At 41.2% G+C, this 18,295-nt stretch overlaps 2 protein-coding genes across 2 annotated transcripts; one reads left to right on the top strand and one right to left on the bottom strand.

Annotated features, from left to right (window-relative positions):
• Positions 1 to 640: 640 nt before the first annotated feature.
• Positions 641 to 9,300, bottom strand: LOC139462379 (titin-like). Its single transcript, XM_071244057.1, has 2 exons — positions 9,188 to 9,300; positions 641 to 5,400 (listed from the first exon to the last, which is right to left on the bottom strand). The coding sequence occupies exon 2, from the start codon at positions 5,397 to 5,399 to the stop codon at positions 810 to 812; it is 4,590 nt and encodes a 1,529-aa protein (XP_071100158.1). The 5' UTR covers position 5,400; positions 9,188 to 9,300; the 3' UTR covers positions 641 to 809.
• A 2,994-nt stretch (positions 9,301 to 12,294) lies between these two features.
• Positions 12,295 to 13,614, top strand: LOC139461952 (lipoyl synthase, mitochondrial-like). Its single transcript, XM_071243441.1, has one exon. The coding sequence runs from the start codon at positions 12,366 to 12,368 to the stop codon at positions 13,563 to 13,565; it is 1,200 nt and encodes a 399-aa protein (XP_071099542.1). The 5' UTR covers positions 12,295 to 12,365; the 3' UTR covers positions 13,566 to 13,614.
• Positions 13,615 to 18,295: the final 4,681 nt, after the last annotated feature.

Here is an 18,295-nt window from a genome sequence, read left to right as displayed (position 1 = left end):
CCGACACAATGTAAATTTAAGTTTTATTTCCATTAAATACTAAACATGCTAAATTGGAAATAAATTTGTAGAACAAAGAAAACAAATTGACAAGAAGTCTTCCTAAAGTCAACTAGGGTGCTAGTAACAATGTGGACATGGAGATCTGATGAATCTACAACTGACACATCCTTGCCAGTTTCACTTGTCACTTCCCTTCTGCCTGGTCATACTTGTACAGTCACAATAGAGCTGACAGGAAGCAGTCACACACAGGGCACACTACCTGCTACACACAAGTCCCCTATAACTGACACTCGGAATACAGTGGAATTACATAACACACACTGCAGCCATCCCTACACAAGTAATTTCTATATATAGTCTGAAAGCTAAACAAATGCATTAAGAAAAATTCAGAATTAGACTCGATGCCAGATAAATATTTTCATTGTTTCACGGATAATTTAACAATTTTGTTTTTTTACTGCTAAGTGATAATAATCATTAACTGATTAAGTGTGTGCTTTAACCTCTTGACGGATTTTAACCATAAACTTTTCCTAATATCAAAAACACTTATCAACATGATCAAATACTTTAATTTGGAATAAATTATTTTCAGACATCTGTTTTAACATGTTTACGTTGTGTGTACAAGTTAATAATTTCAGTTATATTAAACAATAATGCATTCCATTTAGAGCTAACATTTATATTTAAAAAACATTAATTCCTAACTGAAAAAATCTTTTGTTTCAAAATGAATTCCTTGTGTCAGCTATGGTGTGAAAAGTTGGCAGTTAATTACATGTCGTGTATTACTGCTGCTAAAACCCAGAGGAGTTTACAAACACTTCATGATCCACTGTCCGTGAGACACTGCTGTTGCCAAAGAGACTGTTTGATAAAGAGTCTGTAAGCACTTCCTCCTCATCAACACTCACCGCATGGATTGTCTCCCCTGACTCTAGGTCAAGGTCACTACTTAAACAAGTTTTCAGGTAGTCTTCCATGCCTTCTTGTTGAATCAACAGGTAGGTTACCCCATTGGCCATGCTAGGCTCGAGTTGATTGATATATTGAACAGTCACTTTACTAGAGTCTGTAGATGCTTCTTCAGGTGAGTTTTTCTTTTGATCAACATCTAATTCCTGCTTGTCGGTGTTGCAGCTGGTTGAGACACTCGAAACAGATTTCTCATGACACGAGGGGCTTCCAGTTTGGCTGTCATCTCCACTAACCCGAGACACATCTAAGTCACGACTTTCCGTTACACTTTTCACAACATCGGGGAGATTGTTGTCCATATGTTTACCATTTTCTTTGCAAGGGAGTCCAATCTGGCTCTTGTCGATGTCACTGGAGCCATGCTTTAGTAACACAGACACAAGCTGGGGAAGAAGGTCCTTCTTGTCTTTCAACACTGTCTTGAGACTCTCCTCTGTGTCCTGTTGAACTCCATTCTGGTTTCGAAGTGCCGACTTGAGCAGCTTCAGTCTCTGTTCCAGCTGACCTAACATTGTCTTGACAGGGGAGGAGCTTGTCATGCCTTCACACTGAGTAGCAGCATCGCATAATTTGCGCTTGACACTGGCTGCGGAACACTTGACAGCACTGCGCCTCTCACGCTGAATAGGACTCACGATTATTTGTCCAGATTTTGATGGTGTAAGAGACACAGTAGGCAGGATTTGATCCAAGGTTTTGCTTTTACCTACTTGTGAATTGTCTTTGTGACCTGTCAACTCTGGCTGCAACAAGTTCGTTTTGCAGGTACTATTCAAACTTCTAGACCTGTCATGGGTATTTGATGGAAGAAGAGATTCACAACTTTCAAACAAGTTCTTTTTACAGTTTTGAACAGGGAGGTAGGTTTCTGTAGCCATGTGTCTCTGCCCGGCAGACTTACACCGAGGGCTCTCTCTGCCAGGGGACACTATTGATGTGGAGGGGGTATCCCTGACTGGACTATTAGAACCAGAGACATTCAAACCCATGCTCTCAGCTACTATGTCCAATATACTACTACCACGCTCCTTGGCGCCTAATTCTGAGGACGCTTTTCTCGCAAGTATGTTAGGGGTCTTTTTCGGACTAGAGTTGGTACTTAGACATTTCTTTGGTGAGAGAGAACTGAGACTTGATTTGGTGGAGGAGCTGACAGTCATGCTTGCCCCGGCTGATGTACACAGTGCACTTACACTCAGCTTCGGGGAGTTAGCATAGGGACTGGTGCAGTCTTTCTTTGGCGAACTAGAACACATAGTTTGTAAGGTTTCAAACAGGTTCCTCTTTGACTGGGGGGAGATATCAGATGTGACATCAGGCATTTTTAATGTGGGACTTGATGTAGCACTTCTAACTTTTTGGGGAGAACAGACTGTTTTTAATGTTGATTTGAGCTGATGAATCATGTCTGGCTGATTGGAAGACTGCACCATCCCTTGGTCCTCGAGAGGTGGAACAACATCAGAGAAATGACGATCAGGAACACTTTTAGAAGCAACTTCGTCAACATCAGAGCTGTGATCAGAAGTGAAGGAGTCTAAGAAATGTCTCCCTGATTTGACAGCTGAATCTTCTGATGCTGGAACCAGAGATACATCACATGGATCCTGATCCTCCTTGGGTTCTCTCAGCTCTCCCCCCTGATCAAGATGCACTGGTTCTAGCAATGGTGGCTCTAGCTCCTCATCCTCCTCACAGGTCAAGTCTGGTGGTTGTGACGACTCCAGCTCTCCAACATCAACAGGCTCCATCTTCTCCAACAGCGGGGGTGAAATGTCACTCAAGGACGACTTGTCACAAATATCGTTCTCCACGCTGACGGATAAAGAGGTAGTTATCTCCACTTGTGGTAAAGGTCGGCGGAACTCTTCCAGGATATAATCTGAGCAAACCAAACCAAGTTCAAAGAAAAATTGCTCTTTTTCACACAAAGATGAAACTTCAATTGTCCTGTCTGGTAGGATGATGCGTTTCTTCCTCTCATAGTGAATATTTTGTTTCCTCGGTCTTCCTCTGCCCTTTGAAGATTTTCTATCCCGTTTACAAGGGATCCATTGTGCCTGTATTCGGAAACCAACAGGCAACAGTTTGGGTTTCTTCGAGTCCTTATTCACAGGCTTCCTCTTCACGACTTTCTTCTCAGGCGGTCTAGGCAAGGCACGTTTTGGTCTTAAAATCTTTTGGCACAAGTTTCGAGTGATTTTCACAACACATGGAACACTCTTATGCTTTTGAAGCGTCTTTACTGAATTAAAAACTTTTTCACACGCTCGACACTTCAGAGGCTTTGGAGGATGAACTTTTTTAGGTTTTTCTTCTGGTGCTGGGACAAGTTCTTTCTTTGGGGATGACTCAACTGGTTTGGGTTTGGCCTTCTGGGGCTGTGTTTTAACATTCAAGTCACTTTCATTGATTTTTTTTTTCTTGGTAACCTTTTCCTTTTCTTCAACCAGTCTTTGTTTCTTTGGGGTCAACACCAACTTGCGTGATGATGATCTCAGTTTCTTGGGTGAAGTTGGTGGTGGTTTCTTTCGACATGGTATCTTCTTGATGGCTGTCATTTCTTTTTCAGGGCTTGTTTTAGCAGGACTCTTACTTTCAGGGCTCGTACTCTCAACAGTCATTAATGCACTAATATCTACAGTAGGTTCCTCAACTTTCATCATATCTTCAGTCATTGGCTTGAAAAAGCCATCAATTTCATCTAAAAAAGTTGTATCAATGTGTGTGTCAGATAAATGAGTAGGAGCTTCTGTTGTTTCTTGATGCGGCAATTCCGACAAATTTTCAACATTATCGCATGGCAGTTTTAAATCAGTCTCCAAAGTACATTTTTCTGATGGTTCAGAATTTTTATTGCATTTTTCCTGCACAATCAAACCTTCACTGTAAAATCGAAGTTTTTTTTTAGCTTCGAAAGCCTCTTCGTTAAGATTACAGTCTTGAACATTTTGCTCAGTCACTACTTCTGTGCATAGTTTTTTCACCTGAGACCCATTTTCAAGTTTGACTTGCACTTCTCCCTCAGCCATAGAATTGTCCTCATCTAGCTTTCTCTTACTACCAGGAATGCTTGCATTGCTATTACTTTCCTGTTTTGTGACAACAGTTTGGTCTACTGGCACCACCAGAATTTGAGCGCTGTCGGACGTCAAGGTCTCTATCTTGACGTTAGAAAGCTGGGCCTCACTGACTATCACTTGCTCTGCCTCACTGCATTGCTTCCCGGTCTCCATATTGACAATAGTATAGGTCGACTCTTGAAGACCTTCTGCTGCCTCTGGGGTGTACTGAGGTTGCTCCTGAACAAATTGAGGCTCCTCCTGAACGAACTGCATCTGTTCTGGAGCTGCTTGTTCCTGGACATATTGGTTCTGCTGTTCTACAAACTGAGCCTGTTCTATGTACTGGGCCTGTTCCTGGATGTACTGAGTGTGATCTTGAATGTACTGAACCTCGGTCTGCTGAACCAGGTCTTCCTGGACCACTTCCTCCTGAACCTGTTCCTCGACGACTCTCTCCACTGCCTCTACCCTCACCCGCTGTGCCATCCGTATCAGATCCTCTGCTACTTCTACTGTAATATCTCCTCCCTGCTGCAGGAGGTTCCCCTCGCCTACGTCACCCTGGACGGTAAAGACGATCTCGCGGTCCTGCGAGTCGCTGCTGGATGACGTCCCTGCTGCCTGCTCTATGACAAACCCTCCCTCAGACAACTGATTGAGGAACTGAGTAAGATTGACTTTGTCTGATCGGGCCATCATGTTGAGTGCTTCAACTGCTGCCATGGTCTCACTGGAAAGGTTGGATGGGTCAAGGGGTGATGGCGTCCTTTTATTGGCTACGGAAGAATCGTCTTCCAACTCATACACTGTTTCCGCTGGTGCTGCTCCTTGTCGACTGTTGTTTCCGTGGAAGATAATATCTGGATCTGGGGTGGATGGTTTCGGTGTGGAACGTGTAGCAAAGGGGAACACATCATCGCTGGTGACTGGAATAACTTTGTTACATGGGACTCGAACATGATCCTTCATTTTCTCCATGGTGGTGAACTGCTTCTTGCATATGAAGCAGCTAAGATCAACCCAACTGTTCTCCTTGGGTCCTGCATACGCCTTGTTGGTGGTCTTGGGGTTGAGATTCGGCAAGACAACGTTTCTGCCGTCACTGTCCATCTTCTTCCCAGTGGTGGACTCACAGTACGCCTCCAGCGCCGACGCCTCCTGTTCTCGACGTCTAGTCATGTTGCTGAGGCTGGTGTTCTTACAGGATTTGCTATGCCTCCATCTTGAAATGGCGTCGTCAAACATCTCGAAGCAATGACGGCACCAGAAGCGTTTTGCTGCCGGCACACTGAGTCTGTGACATGGGTGATTGGAAAACTTCTCCTCTTTGTTCTTGTTGGCCATCCTGCAATGACACAATGTAGTCAGGTTAGTACAAATTTTTGTTTGTTTGTTTGTTGTTTAATGCCACACTCAGCATATATAGGTACCTTGTGAACACCATGATGTGGTAGTTAAGTGTACATTGTTTGTTGTTTAATGCTGCACTCAGCAATATTCCAGCTATATGATGGCGGTCTGTAAATAATCCAGTCTGGACCAGACAATCAAGTGATCAACATCGTGAGCATCAATCCATGTTAATTGGGATACGATGACATGCATCAACCAAGTCAGCGAGTCTGATCATCCGATCCCGTTAGTTGCCTCTTACGACAAGCAGTCGCCTTTTACGGCAAGCATGGGTTGGTGAAGACCTATTCTACTCCAGATCTTCACAAGTCGGATGGGACAAATAAGATATGGCCATAGGACAGTGGTGTAAATTATCTGTACGCAGGAATTATTCTGGGAATAATTAAAACAATAGAAAGAAAAAACTTGGTTCCAAACATATTGCTATCACTTCATATGTATCATATCTTGTGCTTAACAGTTATCTGTGATAGGGAACATCAAACATTGCAACATGTACACAAACATTTGTGATTGTGTCAGAATCAAATATTCATACTGTAGTAGAGTATAAAAAGAGCTGCCAAAAAGTCAGGGCAGTAGCTCTTAGGATATTATGGTGAGGTGAAATGGGGTTGAAAGTTGTGTGGATGATTATAACACGTATACAGCGATGTGCATGCATGTGTGTGTGGCTGCTTGTACTAGCTGGTTTTATAGTGCAAGCCCACTCAGACACCATACCACTGTTAAAGATGGATACTCCACTCATGCACAGTACGCAGACTGTGAGCCGACAAGTCGTTTTACCCCCTCAATGCCGAGCGCCCGGCAGGGAAACAACAAGTACCATATTTTAACGTCTTTTGTTCTGATGCATTTGGGGATTGAATTTCTAGCATTCTATCCACTAGACCATGGAGGTAGTTGAGTGAGTGAGTGAGTGAGTGAGTGAGTGAGTGAGTGAGTATGGTTTTACGCTGCTTTTAGCAATATCACGGCAGGGGACACCAGAAATGGGCTTTACATATTGTACACGTCTGGAATCGAACCCAGGTCTTCGGCATGACAAGCTATCGCTTTAACCACTAGGCTACCTGACCGCCCATTAAGGTAGCATAAGGACTAGAAGAAATTTGCCATTTATATAGGTTTTGGTATATGTCGTCATTATAAGGACTAGTGGAGTAAAACAGTTAGTTTCTACTGCTGGAGACTCATGGTGCCAAGCAGTCTGCTGGCTATGTATACCGCTCAGTGCTGCACTGTCATGAGGTAGCAGCTTAAAAAACATATACAGTGTATAAAAAGTGTCACAACGTTCTTACTTCTGAAATCAGTGTAACCAAATTGTTAAATATTCATCTAGAGTTGATTGTCTCTCTAGCAGTATCAACAAATCCAAAAGAAATAACAACTATAGAGATTGGCACTGGTCCTATAGCCCTTGCCTAAATGCCAAATAGCTTTTTCGGGACTAGTAGAAATCTGCCATTTATAAGGGTTGTGCAACATGTCATCATTATTAAGACTAGTAGACTAAAAATCTTAGTTTCTATCGCTTAATTACCAATACATGATGCAAGGTCATCACTGGACTTCCTTACTGCCAATCCCGAACACTTTTCATTGTATTTTTCTCACTACAAGTCCAATACAGTCAACATGGCAGAGTCTGTATTCTAGCACCTGTTTTGATTGTTTGTTGTTTAAAGATCCAATTCAGTAATGTTCCAGCTGTGTGACGGCTAAACCTAACCATTTGGACACCTCTTACAACAAGTATAGGTTGCTGGGGACCTATTCTCACCTGGAATGCCCACAGTTGTTTTAGCAATGGAAATATCCCGGCAGGGAATACCTGTTTTGGTCTTAAAAGGGAGGCCTGTTTTCATAACCAATGTTCAATGTTCAAATTACTGTTTTTGCTTAATTTCACCTTACTTGCTAGAATTTTACTTTGATTACGAGTGTTCAGATTATTCAAGCCGACATGTATTTTGTCAGGTACTGGGCACAGGAGAGAGAGAGATGGAGACGAGATGATATAGAAGACCGAAATAGAGCAACGTATATAGTCAATCCAAAAGTGGTGAAACTGTATGGGACAAATATAAGAGTTCAGTCTGGCTTTCACATGACAGGAGTAAGCGAGTTGAGTTAAAAGCTGCTTTCGATAGTATTTCAGTTTACAGTGTTGGTTTAATGTGGATGGAAAGCCCGAAGTGATGCAGGTCTTTTATGTTTACATCTTTGTGGAAAACCATTAGCATGGGTATGGTGCTGACAAACCTAGTCACATAAGGCCAGGTGTTTAATTATATTTTTCGGATTACGGACCCGCCGACTCTAAATTTTGAGAAAAGGTAAAAATAAATATAACAGATTTCCATTTTTTCCCCCCTGCCGATAGCCACGTAGTCAGTTATTTTATTTGTTATCATCACCTTTTAGTGAAAAAAATATAAATTTACCGTTGTAAACTAGTAAAGAGATACATAATTGATCTTGAAGCCGAACATAAATAGCCTCCCTTGACAATTGTCCGTGTTGTAAGTGGTAGAATCTTAATTGTTACAAGGGGCTTTATCGTCACAAATGAATGTCTTTTGAGCACAGAATATGTTCATAAAGTATGCCAGAGACATTCTGCATTAAAAAAAATACATCTGGCTTATTTTTTTTCCCTCCTCCAACCCAGGACTATGGGCTGAAAAATCTGTAATCCTAAAAATGAAAAAAAGACTGGGCTAATCAGGCTCCACTACATTAAAACCCACAATCATAGGTTTCTGGCACACCCAAGTCTAAGTGACCCTTTCTGCATAGAAAAATGTGGTCCTTAGATGACTGGACCACTTGTGCACCCTCACATGACAGGAACTTACCTCCACAGTACAAGTTTGATAAACATCATGAACAAATCAATACTAAGTCTGATAACATGTGAGATATACTTTGTGCTGTTTAGCAACATGCGGGCAGACACAACATTAATCTACAATGATAATTGCCTTCTGAAATCTTATTGTAAATATGATTTTGAATGCTAAACATGCAAAGAGAATTTCATAACAAGTGACTTCTTTGTTGTTAAAATTGATATAGATTAAATTCATAATACCCTCACCAGATAGTTATAGTTTCAGTTCACTCGTAGCCTATAGATCTATATCTGATTATGATAGACATTGATTTGGTCCAAATCTTACTTTCTAAGTAACGGGAACAATGGAATATCTCTTATCAAAATTAAACACGATCAAGAACAGAATGATTAATATTTTATATGCAAAGTTATTCATTAATGTTTCATAGATGAACTCATATTTGTCTCAGATTCGCAACGATGTAGTAAACACACAACACTAGCAAGTGAATATGTTCACAAGTCCTGCTTTATAGCTTAGCTCTTTCTTCCCCTCAACAAACAAGAGGCACCTGCAAAAATTCTTCGTTTTCACACTAAGCAGCTGTCGAAAATAGCTCTCTTGTTTAAACCTTTGCAGCCGAATTTGGTTATTATTCCAAATAAGCAACTTATTTCTAAGATAATAGGATAGTAAACTCAGAACCGCGTTTGTTTTAAAGACCGCTGAACAATTTTGTTGAAAAAGTCTGGCGGCTAAAGTTTCATGCAAATGGCCACGCATTTGTTCGCGGTGCGTGTCGACATCTCACAACGAATAAGGCCTCTACAGAGTAATTTGGTCGTTTGCTGTCACCTAGATACTTACTTGTCCTTCACGTCTCCGTGTTAGAGACTGTACATCAATGATAAGAGCTAAATATTTACAAATTTGATACATTTGACACAAGAAACGGCATCTGTCGGGGCTTGAGGAGCTTTAGAGTTGTCCCCCTTGGATTATCTGGAGGGAGAATCGTAAATGCAACTTCATGTAGTAAATATTTAAAAATTGCACAAGAAAAAATAACTATAAATAGATGTTCACAGGTACATGCATGTCTTAATTTCTTTGCATGTACATCGCAGCCAAAGTTATTGTAAAGTTTGAAGCCTAATATCTGCAAACAATGACAACTGCAAAATAGATGGCGCTGCGCTAATTAATATTCATATATTTGTCAAGGGAAGCTACTCCCGCGCTCTGAGCTGCTAATGAATATTCATAATCTGTTGGTTATACTTCATTCGTTTGCTGAAACAATCTCTATTACAGCATTGTAGTGTTGTTTCAGTCCAATAAAAAACACACTGATCATTGGAGCTGTGAAACAGCAACAAATACAGTGTATTTGCTAGATAGATAGACAGGATGTAATATGTCCCAAAACGCCTCCATATTTGACAGGCGAAAACGGCGCTTTTTTTTGGCGAAGACAGCACAGATTCCCCAAATCACAGCGATTGTGATAGAATTTGAAGATTATGTATTTAACAACATCACTCTATATTTCAATTATTTTTTATGTATAATAGATTATTTGATAATCTAATTATTTCTTTTTAAATCGTCATACATTTCGTATACATGTATGTGTCAAAATAAACAGATATACGTGAGCTAATTTACAATTGTCGGACAGACAAACAGACTTGTTCAACATTTTGGTCCAAAATGTCTTTAGTGCTATAGAAGATGCAATATTTTGATCACGTGAACTATCATTTATAAAAAGTAATTATATTCATGGTTTCTTAAACTGAACACTTGTTTCAAATAGATAGCAACGGCTTATATAACAATTTCGTGAGTTGAAAACAATAATATTTCAGATGTATTATCATTGTTTGGACATTCAGATTATGTAGGATGTTCTGTATTTACAGTAATCTCTTATTAGCGAGTTATCATTAAGACACAGACACGCACACACACACACATACAGACACACACACACACACACACACACACACACACACACACACACACACACACACACACACACACACACACACACACACTAACACACTAACACACTAACACACTAACACACACAAACACACACACACTAACACTAACACTAACACTAACACATTAACACACACACTAACACACACACACGCCACACAAATACATGTATCATAAAACCTGGGTCATATATTATGTACCCAAAATTACATCGATTATGGGTGGTGTCTGATCTTCCTCACTGTATATCTCCAATACAACCGTTATAATTGTTTTTGCATTACGTGAGTTTCATGTGCAGGTTTTTTGTACAGGCCGGTGATCATTTAGTGTTCGATGAAAAAGAAGAGATGCCCGGATGTACTGTTCTTTGATTCAAGTTTAAAGCGAAATCGAGATAAAGATATTGTCCCTTATACATTAGCCATGCAGAACAATTTATCAATTTTTTTCTCGAATTTTTAAATATAATCATGTTTAATAAACTATTCGTGATAAAAAGTATATGACATTGACATTACACATATACAAAAGCTTCTACCACTGTGGCTGTAGCGAGTATATCATATTAATACATGGGTCTGGATGGGACGCGGTGAATTCGAGTACGCCGCCAACTCATAGACACAATTTGCCGCGGAGTCTTAGACAAACATGAAGGGAATTCGTAGATACATTTTTCAATCAATAATTGTTTTAATATTAATAATACTTGGCGGAATATTGACGTGTCTTCGATTTACCTCAGGAAAGTTTTTTTTTGTACAAGAAGGCATATAATTGGTTGCGTCACTCCTAAATGAAAAACACATTTTCATTGGTTGCAAGTTTCGTTTATATTAATTTTCTTAGTGTGTTTTTTGCAGGTTCTTTAGTGAATAAAGTGTTCAATAAAAAGAAAATACGGTAAGTATTAGAATTTCGTTTGCAGGATCCTTAGTAAATACTATTTTAACAATCCGGTAAGTAACCCAAGCTGAGGACAAGAGGATTAGTCGGCGAAGTAGGGGATTACAGTACTAATGTTTTATTACGATGGAATTTGCAGGATCCTTTGTAAATACTATCATAAGTAGATGATCCGGCAACTATATCCAAGCAAGAGGATAACAATAAGATTTACTGCCATTTAAAATGTAAGATGATAATTCAATATGTATTAGTAATAAATCAATATTTAAGTATATTTGTTTGTTTGTTTTGTCTGCCATGATTTTGTCTACGTGTTGGGGACATCTACGAATTCTCCAGGGCTACGAATAAGTCTGGTTACGAATTCACCTAGGGTCTAGATAAGCTCACAGGTGCCCCGGCAAGTACCGTATCTTCTGTTAAGTTAAAACTGATTTTGGATTTTGCAACCGTTTGTTATTATTGCTTTGCATACTCACTAATTTAAAAATTGCCAGATTTCTATTCACGACAGTGACCTCAACAAACTGTTAATGGAATTTCTTTCTTCGATTTTGAAACGTCAGATCTTGAAATATTTTATCCCCATTCGTGACAATTCCGGGACATGTTGTTGGTTAATTACTGAAACATGTGAGTGGTGACGAATTACTTCATCCTCACTCTAATGGGTTGTCGTCAAAACAGCCACACAAAAAATCAAAACGGCCACAACAAAAGTCAAAACGACCACAACAAAAAAATAAAATAAATGACTATTCAATGTGGGCAGAGTGTGTAGAGGGTATACATGGTAGACGTTTTTATTAATAATAAATGAATATCCAATGTGAACAGGATGTGTACAGAGTATACATTATAGATGTTTATCCAATGTAATATCTTTCAGTTGAGTTCACGTCAGCGAGGGCCGTTTCTATTGACTGTGCACCTTCTTTGCGCATCCCATACTGCGTGTATTAGCAACACCACCAGTTTTATCGTTGTAGACTCCAATTGCATTTACTCGATTTTGTGACCCGTTAATCTTCAAAAGAAGTCAATCCGTATGGGAAATGACCGAAATGTCGCCGCAAATTGCATGACCCAGTGCTTACATCGCTCGAGGTAATATATCATTAAGAAAATGTCAACAATGGCGGCAAGTCTAACGAAAGCGTGCACCAGTCGCATTTTGCAGAAAACAGCTGTCATCAACCACTCGAGAAGTGCTTGTGCTTATATAATTACTAACAGACCTCGCTCAAACTCAGTTCCAAATGACACCATTCTAACATCTCACGGTCGATGTTACTCAACTCGGGCCACACTCAGCGAAACACAGAAGGAGAAACTTGCACAAGGTCCCGATCTCGCCGACTTTATATCAGATGACCTACCACTCACATACGATGGCGAGGGAGGTATCAAGAAGGTTCAAGGGGAGAGATTACGTTTGCCTAAATGGTTGAAAACTGAAATACCAGTGGGCAAAAACTATGGTCGTTTGAAGGAGAATTTACGTGAACTGAATTTACACACAGTTTGTGAAGAAGCTAAATGTCCGAACATCGGAGAATGCTGGGGAGGAGGAGAACACGGCACTGCTACAGCCACAATAATGGTCCTAGGAGATGAATGCACCCGCGGATGTCGTTTCTGCTCGGTGAAGACTTCACGAGCTCCCCCACCACCAGACCCAAACGAACCAGTGAACACAGCTAAGGCTATTGTATCGTGGGGCCTTGACTATGTCGTTTTAACCTCGGTTGACAGGGATGATCTTGCAGATGGGGGCTCGAAACATTTTGCTGAAACGGTGGAGCAAATTAAGACCCAGAATCCATCTATATTGGTTGAATGTCTTACTCCAGATTTCCGTGGTGATCTTAAAGCGGTAGAAGTTGTGTTAGACTCTGGTCTTGACGTTTTTGCCCACAATGTTGAAACTGTGTCCGAGTTGCAAAGGTTCGTACGTGATCCCAGAGCGAACTACAAACAATCACTTGCTGTGTTGGAACATGCTAAGAAATACAGACCGGATGTCGTCACTAAGACATCCCTTATGCTTGGATTAGGAGAGACTGATGAACAGATTTATGCAGTTCTCAAAGATCTGAGGAACATTGGCGTCGATTGTTTGACCCTTGGACAGTATATGCAGCCCACAAAGCGTCATTTGAAAGTAAAGGAGTATGTGCATCCTGACAAGTTCAAATACTGGGAGGAAGTTGGCAACAAACTTGGGTTTGTGTACACAGCAAGTGGACCTCTTGTCAGATCCTCCTATAAAGCAGGGGAGTTCTTCATCAAGAATCTGGTTGAGAAGAGGAAGAGTTCAGTTTAAAGATGTCTGTGATATCACTACATAAGACTATAACTTATAATGTATGATAATGTGCTATATTGGTTGTTGACTGCAATAAATAGTTTGAAAAGTTTTGTTTCATGGTCATTTGAACTGTTTATAACTGTTTGCTTTATGTGAGGGATAACAGTCTGAAAAGCTAAGGAGTCCAAGGGCAAGTTTCTACTGACCTTGTTCAGAGTCAGATTTTAAGATGTTAGGATCTCCTTTGCAGTCTGTGCCAAAAACCAGAAGTCTACAAGCCCTTACATGTATTTTGGCATTATTTTCAGTAAATTTTAGTATTGGCATATGGACTAGTATAAGCTGACCTTAACAGACTGGAAGAACTACTATTTGTATCGGGCTTTGGATGAGTGACTTTGCTTTGCCTTTTTTGTTATCTGTCATACTATCCTACCTACCATGAGGTTGGACTGCCAGTGGTGTAGTGGATAGAGTGTCTGCCATGTGAGCGGAATTTTGGTGGTTCGATCCCTGGCTGTGTCATACCAAAATACAGTAAACTACATTTTTAACGAAGTCAAAGGGACCACTAATATTAGTTAGTTATAGCCATAGTTTGTTATAACCATATGTACAGCAAATGGTCAGGACCTAAACGTAAGGTTGTTATATACGTCGGTTCATTATAAGCATGTTCGTTATAAATATAGTTTACTGTATGTTAAAAGATGGTATGTGTTGTTACCCTGCTTGGTGCTCGGCATTTAAGGGATTAAACAAAGACTTGTCGGCCTAGAGTCAGTATTCTGTGTCTGAGTGGGGTATCGAGGGATGTCAAACTAAGGCATGGTATCTCCATTGGCTAGCACTTCTAAACTGGCATTGGTCTGGACAAGAACAAGCAAAGCCCCTTTGGCTGACTGTCATATAACCTATGCTTGTCATAAGGATGGGGGGGCGGTCGGGTAACCTAGAGGTTAAAGCGTTCACTCGTCACGCCGAAGACCAGGGATCGATTCCCAACATGGGTACAATGTGTGAAGCCCATTTCTGGTGTCCCCCCGCCGTGATATTGCTGGAATATTGCTTAAAGCGGCGTAAAACCATACTCACTCACTCACTCACTCATAAGGATGGGTGAGTATGTTGATTGGGCGGTCAAATTGTATGACTTGGTTGATTACATGTCACCCTGATGCCCTCGGTCGCTGCTTAGTTACAATGTCAGTCACAGGATTGTCTGGTCTAGACTTTATTATTTTCAGGCCCATCTCACCTTATCTTGCCTTCAAACACCTTAATAGTGAGTGAGTAAGCTTGTTTTAAGACTGTTTTGAACAGTATTTCAGTTATATCATGGTGTTTGAACTGAATGTTGGAGGAAAGCCCAAAGTGATGCTGGTCGTAAGACATTTACTATATACTTTGTTGAAACTAACAAACAGGTATTGTGCTGACAATGATTCATAATCAGAACACCCATGAAGATCTGGTTTAGAATTGGTCTTCAGCAACCCATGCTTGTTATAAGAGGCGACTCGTGGGATTGGGTGGTAATGCTTGCTGGCTTTGTTGATGCATGTCATCATATCCCAATTGAGAAAATAGATGCTCATGATGTCAATCATTGGATTTGTGGTTCAGACTCAATTATTTACATACCTCTGTCATATTGCTGAGTGTTGCGTTAAACAACAAACAAACAAAATCATATTCAGAACAAATCAGGTATTCGAACCCTTGATCCTGCAAGTGGCTTAAACACAACACTTCACTAAACTAGTACAAGGTTTGGACAGAGTTTGTTTGTTAGTTTGTTGTTAAACGATGCACTCAGCATTATTCCAGCTATATGACGGCGGTCGGTAAGTAATCAAGTCTGGACCAGACAGTCCAGTGATTGACAACATGAGCATCGATCCACACAATTGGGATACAATGACATGGTTTGGACAGAGCATCCCAGCAGATACTAAAGAATATGAGGAACAAATAATCTTCACTGAAGTTGATACCGATGCTTATCACACCACCACTTGTGTAAATGCATTCATGAGAAAAGTATTAAGTGCCAGATGTTGTGCATGTATTGTTTGATCCAGCTCTGATGGCACGATAGCTACCTACAGAGATACAACAGGTCAGAACCTGCTGCCTCTGTCTTGCTTGTCATAGAGTGAGTGAGTTGGGTTTAACGCCGCTTTTAACAGTATTCCAGTTATATCACTGCGTGTCAGGTTAATGTGGGAAGAAAGCCCGAAGTGATGCAGGTCTCAGACGTTTACCACTTCGGTGAAACCCTCAAGCACGGGTATGGTGCTGACAAACCTAGAAACATAATTGGGGCGAACCGGGATTCGAACTCACAATCAGGTTTCTCGCGTGCCCAAAGGCCGCAACTCTGCGCAGCGAATCGCGGCGCCTTAGACGACTGGGCCACCCGTCTCCCCCCCCCCCCCCCCCACACACACACACATCAAGAGATGACAAGGGGATACCAGTATATACAGTACACACATCAAGAGATGACAAGGGGGCGCCAGTATATGCAGCACACACGTCAAGAGATGACAAGGGGACACCAGTATATGCAGCACACACGTCAACAGATGACAAAGGGACACCAGTATATGCAACACATGTCAAGAGATGACAAGGGGATACCAGTATATGCAGCGCACACGTCAAGAGATGAGAAGGGGACACCAGTATATGCAGCACACACGTCAAGAGATGACAAGGGGATACCAGTATATGCAGCACACACGTCAAGAGATGACAAGGGGACACCAGTATATGCAGCACACACGTCAAGAGATGACAAGGGGATACCAGTATATGCAGTACACACGTCAAGAGATAACAAGGGGATACCAGTATATGCAGCACACACGTCAAGAGATGACAAGGGGACACCAGTATATGCAGCACACACGTCAACAGATGACAAAGGGACACCAGTATATGCAACACACGTCAAGAGATGACAAGGGGATACCAGTATATGCAGCACACACGTCAAGAGATGAGAAGGGGACAGCAGTATATGCAGCACACACGTCAGGAGATGACAAGGGGACACCAGTATATACAGCACACACGTCAAGAGATGACAAGGGGACACCAGTATATGCAGCACACACGTCAAGAGATGACAAGGGGATACCAGTATATGCACCACACGCGTCAAGAGATGACAAGGGGACACCAGTATATGCAGCACACACGTCAGGAGATGACAAGAGGACACCAGTATATGCAGCACACACGTCAAGAGATGAAAAGGGGATACCAGTATATGCACCACACGCGTCAAGAGATGACAAGGGGACACCAGTATATGCAGCACACACGTCAGGAGATGACAAGGGGACACCAATATATACAGCACACACGTCAGGAGATGACAAGGGGATACCAGTATAAGCAGCACACATGTCAAGAGATGACAAGGGGACACCAGTATATGCACCACACGCGTCAAGAGATGACAAGGGGACACCAGTATATGCAGCACACACGTCAGGAGATGACAAGGGGACACCAATATATACAGCACACACGTCAGGAGATGACAAGGGGATACCAGTATAAGCAGCACACATGTCAAGAGATGACAAGGGGACACCAGTATATGCAGCACACGCGTCAAGAGATGACAAGGGGATACCAGCATATACAGCACACACGTCAGGAGATGACAAGGGGATACCAATATATACAGCATACACGTCAGGAGATGACAAGGGGATACCAGTATATGCAGCACACACGTCAGGAGATGACAAGGGGACACCAATATATACAGCATACACGTCAGGAGATTACAAGGGGATACCAGTATATGCAGCACACATGTCAAGAGATGACAAGGGGACACTAGTATATGCAGCACACACGTCAGGAGATGACAAGGGGACACCAATATATACAGCACACACGTCAGGAGATGACAAGGGGATACCAGTATATGCAGCTCACACGTCAAGAGAATGATGACAAGGGGATACCAGTATATGCAGCACACACGTCAAGAGATGACAAGGGGATACTAGTATATGCAGCACACACGTCAAGAGATGACAAGGGGACACCAGTTTATACAGCACACACGTCAAGAGATGACAAGGGGACACTTGTTTAATTGTGACTGAACGTTCAGAGTAATACAAGTGTTCTTGTTCGTCTATGATTGAACGTTCAGAGTAATACAAGTGTCCTTGTTTGTGATAGAACGTTCAGAGTAATACACGCATTCTTTTTCGTCTGTGATTGAACGTTCAGAGTAATACAAGTGTTCTTGTTTGTGATTGAACGTTCAGAGTAAGACAAGTGTTCTTGTTTGTCTGTGATTGAACGTTCAGAGTAATACAAGTGTTCTTGTTTGTGATTGAACGTTCAGAGTAAGACAAGTGTTCTTGTTTGTCTGTGATTGAACGTTCAGAGTAATACAAGTGTTCTTGTTTGTGATTGAACGTTCAGAGTGAGACAAGTGTTCTTGTTTGTCTGTGATTGAACGTTCAGAGTAATACAATGTTCTTGTTTGTCTGTGATTGAACGTTCAGAGTAATACAAGTGTTCTTGTTTGTCCGTGATTGAACGTTCAGAGTAATACAAATGTTCTTGTTCGTCTATGATTGAATGTTCAGAGTAATACAAGTGTTTTTGTTTGTCAGTGATTGAACGTTCAGAGTAATACAAGTGTTCTTGTTTGTGATTGAACGTTCAGAGTAATACACGCGTTCTTTTTCGTCTGTGATAGA

The sequence above is a fragment of the Haliotis cracherodii genome, unplaced genomic scaffold (assembly GCF_022045235.1).
Source record: "Haliotis cracherodii isolate W230 unplaced genomic scaffold, xgHalCrac1.p SCAF_15, whole genome shotgun sequence".
Lineage (NCBI taxonomy): Eukaryota > Metazoa > Mollusca > Gastropoda > Lepetellida > Haliotidae > Haliotis > Haliotis cracherodii.
This window is presented reverse-complemented; position numbering and strand designations above follow the sequence as displayed.